The 13,854-nt window shown below is 45.4% G+C and overlaps 1 protein-coding gene across 7 annotated transcripts in view; it reads left to right on the top strand.

The window, feature by feature from the left end:
- Specc1 (sperm antigen with calponin homology and coiled-coil domains 1) overlaps positions 1 to 13,854 on the top strand; it is a 271,073-nt gene that overhangs the window by 85,122 nt on the left and 172,097 nt on the right. For all 7 annotated transcript variants that reach the window (XM_052196809.1, XM_052196813.1, XM_052196811.1 and 4 more), the window contains one exon: positions 287 to 419. In XM_052196809.1, the coding sequence (XP_052052769.1) occupies positions 287 to 419 (133 nt within the window). The remainder of the gene's footprint in view (positions 1 to 286; positions 420 to 13,854) is intronic.

The raw sequence follows: 13,854 nt of genomic DNA, 5'->3' as shown, positions 1-13,854 counted from the left end.
TTGTGTGTTCTAGTCTAGGTTTTATAGGCTTAAAATTTATTGATCAGTGTTACTATATCAGAGCATAAATTAGCCCCCTGACTTTTTCGCTGAAGGCAGGATGGAACTTTCTGATTCAGAATAAGTGTCTTCTTTGCCTCTGTCCAGTAGCAGCTGCTCCATGCTGTCAGGGCTGAGCCTTTTCCCTTCACACAGTCCCTGTTATTCTACCTAAGCTACTGGCCCTGGTGGGCATAGAATTCCTCACCATGTCTGTCCTCTCACCATCCCTCCGACTTCTCTCTAGCTCAAGAGGGCCAGCAGCGAGGACATGCTCAACAAACCTGGAAGTGCCTCATCAGGGGTGGCGAGACTGAAGAAGACCTCAACCTCCGGAGCCATCTCTGAGCTCACCGAGAGCCGTCTGAGGAGCAACACAGGTAGGAGGGACCCCCATGACCATCATGTTTCGTGGAAGCTCTGGTCTGGGGCACAGTCCTTACCTGCAGAGTCTGTATACTGGGGAGGCAGAAAACAGAAAAGCAGTGGTTTGCCCCAGGAGTCCATTTGTCAACAGTGTGTGTGTGTGTGTGTGTGTGTGTGTGTGTGTGTGTGATCGTGATCCTTTTAGCAAGGTGGTGTAACTCTGGGGTCATCCTGGGCAATGACAGTGATGGCAGTGGATCATGGGAAGGCCCAAGATGAAGAATGGGTGTAGGTGGTGGTGCTACGCTTTGTGCCTTTGACACATTTTACAAAAAAAAAAAAAAAAATCACATTCCAAAGATATATTTTAACTTATTCTTCCTTCAAGAAGTTTAATGTGAGGACTGAATGCGGCTTTGGTTATAGGAAGAACCCGTATTTCTATATGATGACTTAGCTGTTTTAAAGCCTGAATTCATATTAAATATAACAAATGAAAGTAAGCTTAATTTTCACCAAGTAAGACTCTGTTCCCAAAGTTTAACAGATGCCATTAAAAGTAATTAATTAATAATTAATTAAAAAGTAATGCCAGCCTTATTCTCAATATCAATGCCAATGTCAAAATGAGACATTAAAATGTTATCAAATGCTGTCCAAAAATATTTAAAGGGACAGTAACAGACAGCATAACTGAGTGGATTTGTGCTGTCTGAGAATGAATGAATGAGTGAATGAATGAGGGTCTTGAAAGAAGGCTCAGTGGTTAAACATTTGCTGCTCTTCCAGAGGACCAGGTTCTGTTCTTAGCACCCATATCGTAGCTCACAACTATCTGCAACTCTAGGATCCAACACTCTCTCCTGACCTCCACGGGGACCACACACATGTGATGCACAAACATACACAGGCAAAACATCCATTATACATAACATACAATTAAATGGTTTTTAAAAATAAGCCAATGAATGATTACTATCATTATATAATCTGCTAGGCATCATAGGCCAAAGAAAAGCCGCACAGTCACCTTAATAGATATGGGAGATGGAACTGTCAGAATTAGCCACCATTCTGGTTTAATAACAAATTCGTGGGTGCAGATGGTGGGTGGGTGGGGATGGTGGGTGAAGAGCCCCTTCTAGCAAAGAAGTATGTATCTTGCTGCATGTGACATCACACACCTGTGGTCCCTGATGCTCAGACAGGGGTGTCTTCACAAGTTCAAGCCTAGTTAGGCAAGACAGAGACTTCACACCAAAAATAAAAAAAACTGCACTCAGAAAGTATGGCCGGAGGATCAGGAGCTCAGAGCCAGCCTGGGCTACATGGTGCCTTGCCTGAAAGAAAAAAATTAATATGACTGAAAGAAAAAAATTAATAGTTCTTTGATCAGCAACTGGTTAGGAAATAACCTATTTATTTTTTTAGGTTTGAAGAAATGATCTCATGTAAGAAAGGATGGAAGGTGGAACACTTAGAAATAAACTTAGTTATGTAAGAGCCTATACAGTACAGGAAATCTAACACCCCTTTGAAGAGCAGCACACTTATGTCCTTGTGAATAAATGGGAGGATGTGTGTGGGTTTGGGATGAGAAGTTAAAAATAGTGGAGACTAAATACAGTAGTGCCCCGCATTAAATGTAATAGGGGTGTCTACCTTATTCCCTCCTCATTTGCATCCTAACATATCAATGCAGAACTGGGAGCAGCTGAACAGCACTCAGCCTGGCTGAGGTTATTTGGGTTGTCCTGACTGGGAGGTCACACTTCCACCTAGTGGACAGAGGACAGAGATGCTGCTAGTCTTAGAGTATACAAGACAGCCAGAGTGTCCTGCCTGACTGGGAAGTCCTGATCTAGTAACATCCCAGGGAAATTCTGAAGAAGAGCGATTCAAGGACTAACCTCAGCAAACAGACACAGCACTGTGGAGCTGTGGAACGGCGGTGGCAGAAGGCCAGGATTCACAGGCACATTTGGTACAGGGCAAAGGTGGTTTATGTCAAATTGTAGCCTGTGGGTGTGGCTCAGGGGTCAGGCTTTCGTTCAGCAGGTAAGAGGCCCTGAGTTCCATCCCCAACACTGAAGAAAGGCCAAATAAAGGAAGTTAAGTTAAAACTGGGTAACTCTGAAAAGTGAAACCGGATCTTATCTCCTTCTTACAAAAGTAAGTCACAGGGATGTGGGAGGGCACGATGCTCACTGTGCAAGCGTGAAGACCTGAGTCTGTCCCCAGTGCCCATGTGCAAAGCCAAGTGAGGCAGTGCTTGCCTGTTACTTCAGCACTGGGGAAGTGGAGACAGGTGGATCCCCAGGGCCTGCTAACCAGCCAGCCTGGCAAGTGGTGAGTCCTAGGTTCAATGAGAGATCCGGGTCAAAAAACAAAAACATACCAAAAAAGGTGGAGAGTGAACACAGAAGACATTAACCGTTGACCTGTGGTGTCCATATTAACATTCCTCACCTGTTCGCCCATCTGCACACGCACGCACACCCGCACACTCACACATGCACATGGATACTACAGACGCATTCACATTGGTACATACATGGACCATACAAGTTCTGAAAATGAAGCAGACATCAGAGAGTTAACCTGAGGTGGGAATAAAGGAGATGAAGAGTGGCTTCCATCATTAAAAAGCCACCGTGTCCTGGAGAGATGGCTCAGCAGGATCTGGGCTCAGCTCCCAGCACCCACATGACAGCGCCCAGCCACCCATAACTCCAGGCCCAAAGTATTTGACAAATGTTCCTGTCCTTCACAGGCACCAGGCACCCATATGTATGAAGGTGAATACTCATACACATAAAATAAAGATAAATACTTTTGAAAGACCCGAGATATTATTTACAATATGTCAAAGTTTGCAAAGACTGTTCAAACCCGTGAAGAAAACCTCAGAACAATGTGTAGCTCGCATAAAAAGAAGTGTCTGTCCCACAGAAAAATAGTAAAGTTCTTTTGTAGTTGAGGAGCTATTAGTTAGAACAATAATTCTATATATGGCACACACCAATTAGAAAAGCCCAAACGGGAAATCCTCGAGACTGTTACTACAGGTACAAAGAACAGATACACTTGGCAACACCTGAAGCTTGTTGGTTTGGCTGGCTGACCGGTGAGCCCCTGTGATCCTCCTGTCTCCGGGTGCCCAGCGTGCACTATTTATATTCATTAGGGGCTTGCACTACCACATCTGCCTTTCTTACATGGATTCCGGGGACTGAAGCAGGTCCTCATGTTTGTGTGGCAAGTCCTTTACAGGTTTAGCCATCTCTCTCTCCTCCTAACCCTTGATGGTTTACCTTTGTGTGGTTCGTGTTTGGCTCAGCACATTACTACAACTGCTGCTGGGGCTCTTCAGGTACTGTGTTTGCTCAAAGGCTGACCTACACCCCGACCTCTACCGTTTATATTCAACATGTGAGTCGTGCACGTGCACGTGCATGTACCTGTGTGTGTGTGTGTGTGTGTGTGTGTGTGTGTATGAGGGGGGTGGCATTGTCTTACATGGTGGCAAGACAATGCAATTCTGTGGAAATTCATCTGTGAAGGAAAGCATTGAATTCTAGGAAATCAAGGAAATGCTACCAACATGTAGGTAACCTCCCAAAGTTAGGCAAGATTATAAATTACATAGAGGCTCAGGGGAAGGAGTCTTAATGCCATTCACCTCTGAGGGTAGACTTTTGACTTGTTTGCTCTGATCTATAGAAGGTAGTATTGATTTTTTTTCCTTTCAAGTATATTAGTTTTTCTCCTAGTTATTTTTTATTTTTAGACTACATACATTTATGGGATACTATAATGGTTAATATTCATGGTCAAAAGTGACTGGATTGGAATCACCTAGGAGACACCTAGATGAAGTGGGGTCTTGGATTAAATTTTTAAAAAGGCAAAAGGAAACAGCGAACTGAACTCCAGCATTCATCCTTTAGCTTCCTGAATGTGACATGCCCACCCACTCTTCATGAGTGGATCTTCTTGCCCCAAGGGACTGTACCACAAGCCACGAGCAGAATTAATTCCTCCTTCCTTAAGTGGCTCCTCGCTGGGCCGCTTGTCACAGGAACAAGGAAAGCCCCTGGTACAGATGCAGAGACGGTTTATATGTATCACGTGTGAGCAGATCTGGTTATTGGCCTATTACCTGCCCTGCCCACCATTTCTTTGTTTAGATTTCCATGTACGGTGATTCTAAACCTGTAATTAGCCAGCATCTCATCTCAAGCCCCTCTGCATGCTCAGCCCGAACCTAGGACTCATATTTAACACCAACTCAGTGATTGACACAGGACAGGCAGAATGACCGTTGTTTCCATAGCATAGGCTGGGAGGCTCATATCTTGTTTTGTTTTGTTTCTCATGTTTTCAAAGACTGTGTCCATTTTCTCCTGTACCCTACAGTGCTGCCATAGTTTGCCTCAACAAGAACAATCAATGGGGTATCTACTAAGTCTGGCCTACCACCTGCAGCCCTGCCACCTGCTCCCCTGCCACCTGTTCTCCTGCCACCTGCTCCCCTGCCACCTGTTCTCCTGCCACCTGCTGCCTTGCCACCTGCTGCCCTGTCACATGCTGCCCTGTCACATGCTCTCTTGACACCTGCTCCCCTACCTCCTGCTCTCTTGCCACCTGCTCCCCTACCACCTGCTGCCTTGCCACCTACTACCCTGCCACCTGCTGCCCTGCCACCTGCTCCCCTGACACTTGCTCCCCTGCCACCTGCTCTCTTGCCACCTGCTGCCCTGCCACCTGCTCCCTTGACACTTGCTCCCCTGCTCCCCTGCCCGTATCCCCCTCCCACTGGCCTCTCAGGTCTGTTGCCTCACACAGACCTAGGTCTGAACCATCGCATGCCCACCCTGAGCACTCACTTTTGCACTTTCTGTTACGGATCTGAGTGTGCTAGATCTTCTTCCTCTTCTCTATGAAGTGCCCTTTAGAAGTGTGTCTTCTCCCCCAAATGCAGACTGCAGAGTAAGGAACTTTTAGAATCCTTGTGCCAAGAGCTGCCTCTCAAGTCAACTTGACACAGGGAAGATCCTGCTGTGGTAGAATATAGCCACCAGGTGGCAACCTTGTCCAAAATACTGATGTGCTGGAGTCTTGGTTCTATGAGGAATTGTTGACTTCAGAAATAATGATTCCTTAATTCAACAACTGTGTTTGAACACTTACTCCATATTCAGCACTGTTCTGGGGAAGGGTACCGGGACAAAGATCTCTGCTTCCATTGAGCCACCAAGAGTCTGAGAACACGACCAAGGGAAAAGGTAGGCTGGGAAGGACCACTGTGGCAGGGTTGACAGCTGGGGCAATGGCTTGTGCCCACCAGTGTCTAGCACAGTCTGGGAGCAGAATGACAGGGCTACAGAAGAACCAGCAGCAGAGCAGGTAGGCATGGGAGATTCTGCAGGATTCTCTGGAATAGGGATAGCTCCCAAGTTCATTTCCTAAGAAATCCTTCTGCTACTTATTGAGAGTAGAGAGGTGGAATGATAAGACCAGATGGCTGGCCACTGTCACAAACAAGAAAGCATTCTCGCCTGGACTAGGCTGGGAGCTGGAACAGCAGGCAGGTTCTGGGTATATTTTGAAGGGTAAAGCCAACCTGCCTAGTAATGACCTGACCTTTTTTGTTTGTTTGTTGTTTTAAAGATTTATTTATTTATTATATGTAAGTACACTGTAGCTGCCTTCAGACAGACCAGAAGAGGGCGTCAGATCTCATTGCAGATGGTTGTGAGCCACCATGTGGTTGATGGAACTTTGAACCCAGGACCTTTGGAAGAGCAGTCAGTGTTCTTAACTGCTGAGTCATCTCTCCAGCCCCTTGCCTTGATCTTCTTTACTGTGCACATAAACACACATAAAATTCTCTCTTAGACATTTAAAAAAAGTTATATCTTATTAATTTATTTCGTGACTGTCTGCATGCATTTCTCATAGTACACATGTTGAGCTTGGAGGACAGACATGGGAGTCATTCCTCTTTCTATGTGGGTCCTGGTGTTTGAACTCAGGTTATCAGCTTTGGTGGCTAACAATTATCTGTTGGTCCTCTTTTAGCTATTTTTAAGAATGTAGCCTGGGCGGTGGTGGCGCACTCCTGTAATCCCAGCACTATGAGAGGCAGAGGCAGGCGGATTTCTGAGTTCAAGGCCAGCCTGATCTACAGAGTGAGTTCCAGGACAGACAGGGCTACACAAAGAAACCCTGTCTCGAAAAAACCAAAAAAATAAAAATGAAAATAAAAAAGAATGTAGTCCATTCCCTTCATGGATGTCATTGTGGTTGTTTTGGTTTTGGCTGTGCTTGGCAAACATTGGACATACATTCTGCTACCCAGCTCCCCTACAGCCCTAAGTGTGAGTGTAGAGATCCCACACACATCCACATGGCCACACAGCCTTCATGCCATCTTTCCCCAGATCACTTCATTTTACGGAACTGAAGCTCTGTACTCATCAAACATCCAGCCCACCCAACCCCTGCAGCTCCCATTCTGTGTTCTGTCTTTGTATATGGTTCCTTAGAGTAGACCGCATTGTATGTGCTCACCATGGGGCTGGTGAGATGGCTCAGTGGTTATGGGCACTGACTGCTTTTCCAGAGGTCCTGAGTTCAATTCCTAGCAACCACATGGTGGCTCACAGACATCTGTTATGAGAAACAACAACAAAAACAAACCTATGGACCAGAGCTAGCAGAGGGGTGAGGGGCAGAGCAGGAGGGAGAAGGGAAGGGGAAACAAACAAACAAACTTCAAAAAAAAGATGTCCTCACCAGCATCTATGTTGCCACCTGGGCCAGGATCTCCTGTTTTTTAAAGCCAGATTTCATTGTGGCATATGTTCTTACTACATCGTCTCACTTTCTTCCTCTTGGCTGTTATGAATTATGCTACCGTGATCTTATCTCCTGGAAGCCCTGATCCCAGTTCTTTTGACTCTTTACCTATAAGTGGGGTTTTGAGAGTCTCCTGGCAGCTTATATGATCCACAGGGAGTTAGATTGCTTCTTATGGTAGCAGTGGGGCTGACAAGGTAAGGTCTAGTGGGGCCCTGAGGGATAAGAAGTGTATATGCATGGCCAGGAAGGTCCTGTGGCCGTGTAATGGGTGACTGAGACCTGGCACTCAAGTACTTGGGGCACTCATGGAGATCACTGCACACATTATACATGGAGGACTGACTGGAAAGATTCCTACCATTTCTAACTGATCAATGTTTTCTAAAAGTTAAATAGAAATTAAGGTTGAGCACTGCTTTGATCCAGCTACACTCTATTGCTCATGGGACCTTAGACATCTTTAGTTTTGTCCTTGAGGATCCAAGGTCAAAGTAGGCACACCTTTAATCCTGGCACTCAGGCAACTCTGGTCTCTGCAAGTTCTAACCTACCTACTCTGCATAGGGCTAGCCAGCAAGGGCTATGTACTTTTTATTTTTATTTATTTATTTTTTATTTATTTATTTTGGTTTTTTTTCCCCCCAAGACAGGGTTTCTCTGTGTTGCTCTGGCTGTCCTGAAATTCACTCTGTAGACCAGGCCAGCCTCAGAAATCTGTCTGCCTCTGCCTCCCAAGTTCTGGGACTAAAGGCGTGCACCACCACCGCCCAGCTACTTTTTATTTTTTAAGGCTGTGTCCAAGAAGGTATTCGTGGCCTCATAGGACACATGCCCATCATTCTGTAGTAAACAGGTTCTGACCTGTGATGCTTGCCCTTGCTAACAGAGGAGAGGACTAGCCTGTGCTATAGCTAGGTGCTAGCCCCTCCCCTGGAGTAGGTAGGTATACTCAGGAATGAAAAGAGGCTCAGGCAGACTGGATAGCTCCCCCAGACTAAGAGCCAGAGCCTGATCCTAAGCTTCTTCCTGCTGTAGGCTTCACTGCAGGGTGGGACCCCCATTTTTCCCTCTGTTGTAGACCTGTTTTTTCCCATGCTGACACTGCTTACTGTGTGCTACCTCCGTTTTTCTTTACTGCAGTCCTGTGAGGCAGTACCATCTCATCCCTCAGACCAGAAGACAGATCAGGAAGCCAGATAAGAGCCAACTGTCTCCATCCACATCCAAGAAATGCTGGGACCAAGCCACAGAGGAAACTAGGGCATGTGGGAACAGGTGTAGAAAAAATGGTGGTGGTGGTGTTGGGGGGTGACAGACAATAGATGGGTTGGGGAGCTAGACCCTGGATACTCCCACAGGAACAGCGCCTGAGGCCGGGATGTTGTCAGCAGTCAAGAGCTTGGCTGAGGTCAGCCGTGGATAACAGGAAGAAGAGGAACCAGGCCCTGCTACAGGAATGTGAAAAAAGGAAGAGATCTATCCCCTTAGCAGTCGGAAGAGAGGGTGGGATAGAGGAAGATCACAGACGCGTGTTCCTCAGCTGCTGTGGGAAAGGTGGCGAGAGAGTTGCACAGGCTCAGACCTCAGCTCAGATATGAGCTCAGCTGGAGGACATGCCCTCAGAGTGAGTTCATTCTGAGCTCCAAGGAGCCCTGGTATGTAGGATCGAGTGAGAGGGTGGGGCAGGTCAAGGGTCAGAGTCCATCTGGAAAGTCTGCAAGATAGCAGTGTTAAGAATGAGTTCGTTGTTTTCACATGTCAGAAAGACCACTTAATCATGAATATGCTTTTGTAATAAAAAGACCCATTTCAAATTCAAATTCATTTTTCTACGCTTAATGTGTCTTCAAATTATGAAAAGAACATTTAACAGAATCTAAAATTCTTGTGACAGGGTCTAAAAATCACCTAGGAGACAAGACACACCTTTGAGGCATTCTTAGGTTTACCTCTAGGAGTTAGTGAGTATCTTGATCAGGCTGAGGTGGGAAGACTCACCCTAAGAGTGGGCGGTACTGTTCCTGGGCTCTGGTTCCGGTCTGCTTGAAAAGGGGGAAACCACTGAATACAAGAATTAATCACTCTCTGCTTCTTTTATTGCTTTTTAATCTCCTTTTTGGGGGGATTTGGTTTTTTTTTTTTTTTTTTGGTTTTTGTCAAGACAGGGTTTCTCTGTATAGCTCTGGCTGTCCTGGAGCTCACTCTGTAGACCAGGCTGGCCTCGAACTCAGAAATCTGCCTGCTTCTGCCTCCCAGAGTGCTGGAATTACAGGCGTGTGCCACCACTGCCTGGCCTTTTATTGCTTTTTAAAAAAAGATTTATCTGTCTCTATCTAATCTCTGGAGTTTGTGCCTGTATGCATATGTGTGTGTGGTGGTGGTCAGAAGAAGGCCATCAGGTGTCCTTTCTGTCACTCTCTCCCTATTCTTTTAAAGCAGAGTCTCTCCCTGTGCTATGATCTAAGCGATGGACACCACAAAGTCACAGCATGCGACATATCCTATGTGGGAGATTTATTGGCAAGGGGTATACAGAGGCTGCCTCTGGGCAAGGGTGGAGAGAAGAAGACAGTGAAGAAAGGAGGCACTGGCCTTTTAATAAGGGGATGTGGCTCGTGTGCAGGGAAGGGTGTGGGGGAGGGAATATGAGGCTTGCAGCAACAGTAGGAAGGTGTCACTAGTCATGATGCTACTGATGATGCATCCTGCTGTTGCTGGGCCCCTGGGGCATGCTTAGATCATAACGGCGTGGAACCCAACAATCCTCAGTATCTTCCTGAACTTGCCCCATTTGGAGCTGGGGTACAGGCATGGGTGGGGTGCCTGGCTTGTTAATGGTGTGCTGGGATCCAAATTGTAATCCTGAAGATTGTGGGGCAAGCACTCCTAACTGCTGAGCTGTCTCTCCAGTTCAGTATTCTGCTTCTTGTCTGCATATGCAATGAGATTGGCCAGCTTCTCAAGCTCCTGCTACATGGCTTCACTGACATTGTTATACACTGAGTTGTAACTCTTGGTCTCCTCCCACAATACCTAACCCACTAGTCTATCTTCTGTCCCTATGAGTAAGCTATTCTAGCATTTCTGAGGTCATGCTATGTCTATCCTGTGATTTACTTTGACATATGTCCTCAAGATCCATCCTACTTATAACCTGTGTCAGGATATCCTTCCTTAATCTTAAAAAGGGAGTGGCCACTTTTTAAGTGTTCACAGGGTGAACACTTAAGTCCAGGGTGTTCACAGGCCCTCACTTGTATTGCTATTAGCCAGATTTGGCCATTCCTCATGCATGGTTATCTTAGCTAGGACTTCCATTGCTGTGAAGAGACACCATGACCAAGGCAACTTTTATAAAGGTAAACATTTAATTGGGGCTAGCTTATAGTTTCAGAAGTTCAGTCCATTATCATCATGGCAGGAAGCATGGCAGCATCCAGGCAGGCATGGCACTGAAGGAAAGGAGAGTTCTACATCTTGTTCTGAAGGCAAACAGGAGAAGACCGGCTTCTAGGCAGCTAGGAAGAAGGTCTCTCAAAACCCATCCCCACAGTGACATACTTCCTCCAACAAGGCCACACGTCCTCCAAAAAGAGGCCCATTCCCTGGGCCAAGCATATTCAAACCACCACAATAATCCTCCACGAAGTATAGTCAAAAGCAAAGGAATCCTGGACTCTCTGCAGGTGCCTCATATAGAGGCCTCACCCTGTAGCTCAGTTTCTTTCTGCATGGTGGACATTTTGAAAAAGTGTCCTTTAATGTCCTAAAGTGAAATTTATGAGTCCATATATATGACTGAAAAAATTATTCTAATGCCTTACCAGAACTATAGAAGAGAAATAGGAAGCCAGATCCTAATGACGTAGCATTGTGAATGAGCAGGTCCCTGGCTCCCTTAGGAAAAAGGGAATGTCTACGTACTGTGTAGAGTCTGTCAGAAGAAACTGCTGCACACGAGACTGACTGATGGTGCCAGCCAGCGAGCCGCACTGAGCAGCACTGCAGGAGGGCTTTCTGAAACTACCAGGAGCAGGTAACTTTCTTTGAGGGAAGGATGGTTCCATGATCCATTGCGAGGTGATTCAGGGTAACCATGGTCTGCAAAGCTGGTCCTGTGTCTCTATGAAGAACAATTAGAGTGTTGACTTGGTCATTAAAAATAGTTTCTCTCCCTTAGGGAAACGCGACAGGGCTGAGGTGTGGCAAACTCTAGCTCTTGCCAGCTCACTTTATTTGTAATGTTCTGATCAGTAATTAAATGTTCTAGTGAAATGGACCATGGTTAAGGGATTTCAGATGACCTAGTAGGTTGTAGACCTGATGGAAATAATTTTCTAGCTTGTTTTCATTGTTTGTAATCAGTAGAAAGCATGTTTTATTTATTTTTTTTATTTATTTTAAAAATACTTTTTTTGGACATGGTCTTAATATGTAACCTTGGCTGGCTTGGAACTCCCTGTGTAGCACTGGCTGGAACTTGCTATGTAGCCTTGACTGTCTAGAATTTTCCACATAGAATCAGCTGACCTCTAACTCATGGAGATCCATCTGGAAGGTGAATTTTATGTGCCAAATCTTGGCTTCTCAGCTTTCCCTCTTGATTTTGCTTTAGTGTGTGCTTGTTTCTGTCACTCTGCAATGTGTGACCCTTTCTGGTTTCCAAAATATACTTTTAAAGTCAAAATGTAAAATCGACATGACCATTGAAATGTATTTCATATGTTTTTAAATTTAGGAAAAATTTATTCCACATGTTACCTAGTTAAATGTGTTTTGTGCTTTCTCTTCTATGATTATAGATCCATAGGCAGTTATAACTGGTTATTTGTGTAGGTCCCTGTGTCCTTTACCATTTTCCCCTGATGTTAACATTTTACAAAATGATAGAACATTCATAACCAAGGCCTTGAGCCTGATATAATGAGGTCACAGAACATTTCCACCAACACAAGGATTCCTCATATGACCCTTGACAGCCACACCTTCCGCTCCTCTGTCTATCACCATTTTGTTCTCTGTTTCTGTAATTATGTTATTTCAAAGATGTTTTGTGAATGGAGTCACACAGCATGTAAGCCTTTGGAACTGGCCTTTTCCACTTTGCATAATCCTCTGGACACGCATCCAGGCTGCTCAGTGTATTAAACATTGTTCATTGGTTACTTCATAGTTTTTTGCAGTGTGAATGCACCACAGTTTCTTTGATCGTCCATTGGGTTGTTTGTAGGCTTTTGCTGTGTTGAAGTAAGCTTGTGTATAGGTTTCTGTGGGGGTGGGGGAGAGTCTCATTAGTGCTGGAGACCTAATACAGAGCCCTGTGCGTGCTCAGCAAGCGTTCTGCCACTGGATTTGAGTCCCAGCCCTTGGGTGAACATTTTGCAGGAGAATTTATGTGGAAAAGATGTCCAGGAGTGCAATTTCTGATTTCGGGATCGAGTTTCGTGTAGTTAACGAATTGCGGGCAGTGTGCAACCGGCCCCCAGCTGCTCTCTTCCTCTGCATCCCAGCTCTGTGTAGATGATCCTTGTCAGCAGCCAGTGTCTTCACTACTGCCTTAAAACAAGAGATTGGTTCATTGTGTTTTTAATTTATGCATATGTACGAGTGTATTATGTGTACCACATACCCAGAGAGAGATCAGAAAAAATAACTGGATTTCCTGGAACTGGAGTTATAGGTGGTAAGCCACCGTGTGGCTGCTGGGAACTGATCCCCAGTCCAGTGCAAGAGCAACAGTGCTCTGAACCACCGAGCCATCCCTCCAGCCTCGATCCTCACTAGTTTTAATCTTAGCCCTTAGGATGGGCATCCCATTGATCTTAGCAATCCACAATCAGCTAATGATGTCTTATCTTTTCATGTTCCATCACCTGTGTTTCTTTTTTTTTTTTTTTTTTTTTTTGGTGTTTTGGATTTGTTTTCTTTTCGAGACAGGGTTTCTCTGTGTAGCCCTGGCTGTCCTGGAACTCACTCTGTAGACCAGGCTGGCCTCGAACTCAGAAATCCGCCTGCCTCTGCCTCCGAAAGTGCTGGGATTACAGGCGTGCACCACCACCGCCCGGCTGACCTGTGTTTCTTCTTCAGTGAAGCGTTTGCTTGGGTCTTGTTCACTATCTGGATGGATAATGTGATGTTTTTTCCTGCTAGGTTCTTTTGAGTCCTTTGGATATTCTAGGTACTAGTTCTTTGCTGAATGTATGGCTCACAAATGTGCTCACTGAGCCTCTGCTTCGTTTTCATAATAGTCTTTTTATAATTCTGTGGACCTACTCCAGGCTCTGGTGTGATGGTCAAGCACTTGCTCCACGTAGCAATATCCCTGGCCCTCTTTTCACCTTTTATTTTGAAACAGGGTCTCACTAAGTTGCCCAGGCTGGCCTTGAACTCACGGTGTAGCTCAGACAGGTATTGATCTTGGGATCCTGCCTCAGCTTCCCAAGTAGCTGGGATCACAGGCTAGAACCATCAGGCCTGGCACACAGAGCAAACTTTTATTATTTTGGTAAGATCTGTTATTAATTTTTTTATTTCTACAGATTGTGATTTTGTTGTTGAATTTTAAAAACACTTTTCCTTTCT

The sequence above is a fragment of the Apodemus sylvaticus genome, chromosome 10 (assembly GCF_947179515.1).
Source record: "Apodemus sylvaticus chromosome 10, mApoSyl1.1, whole genome shotgun sequence".
In the NCBI taxonomy this organism is placed as follows: domain Eukaryota; kingdom Metazoa; phylum Chordata; class Mammalia; order Rodentia; family Muridae; genus Apodemus; species Apodemus sylvaticus.
This window is presented reverse-complemented; position numbering and strand designations above follow the sequence as displayed.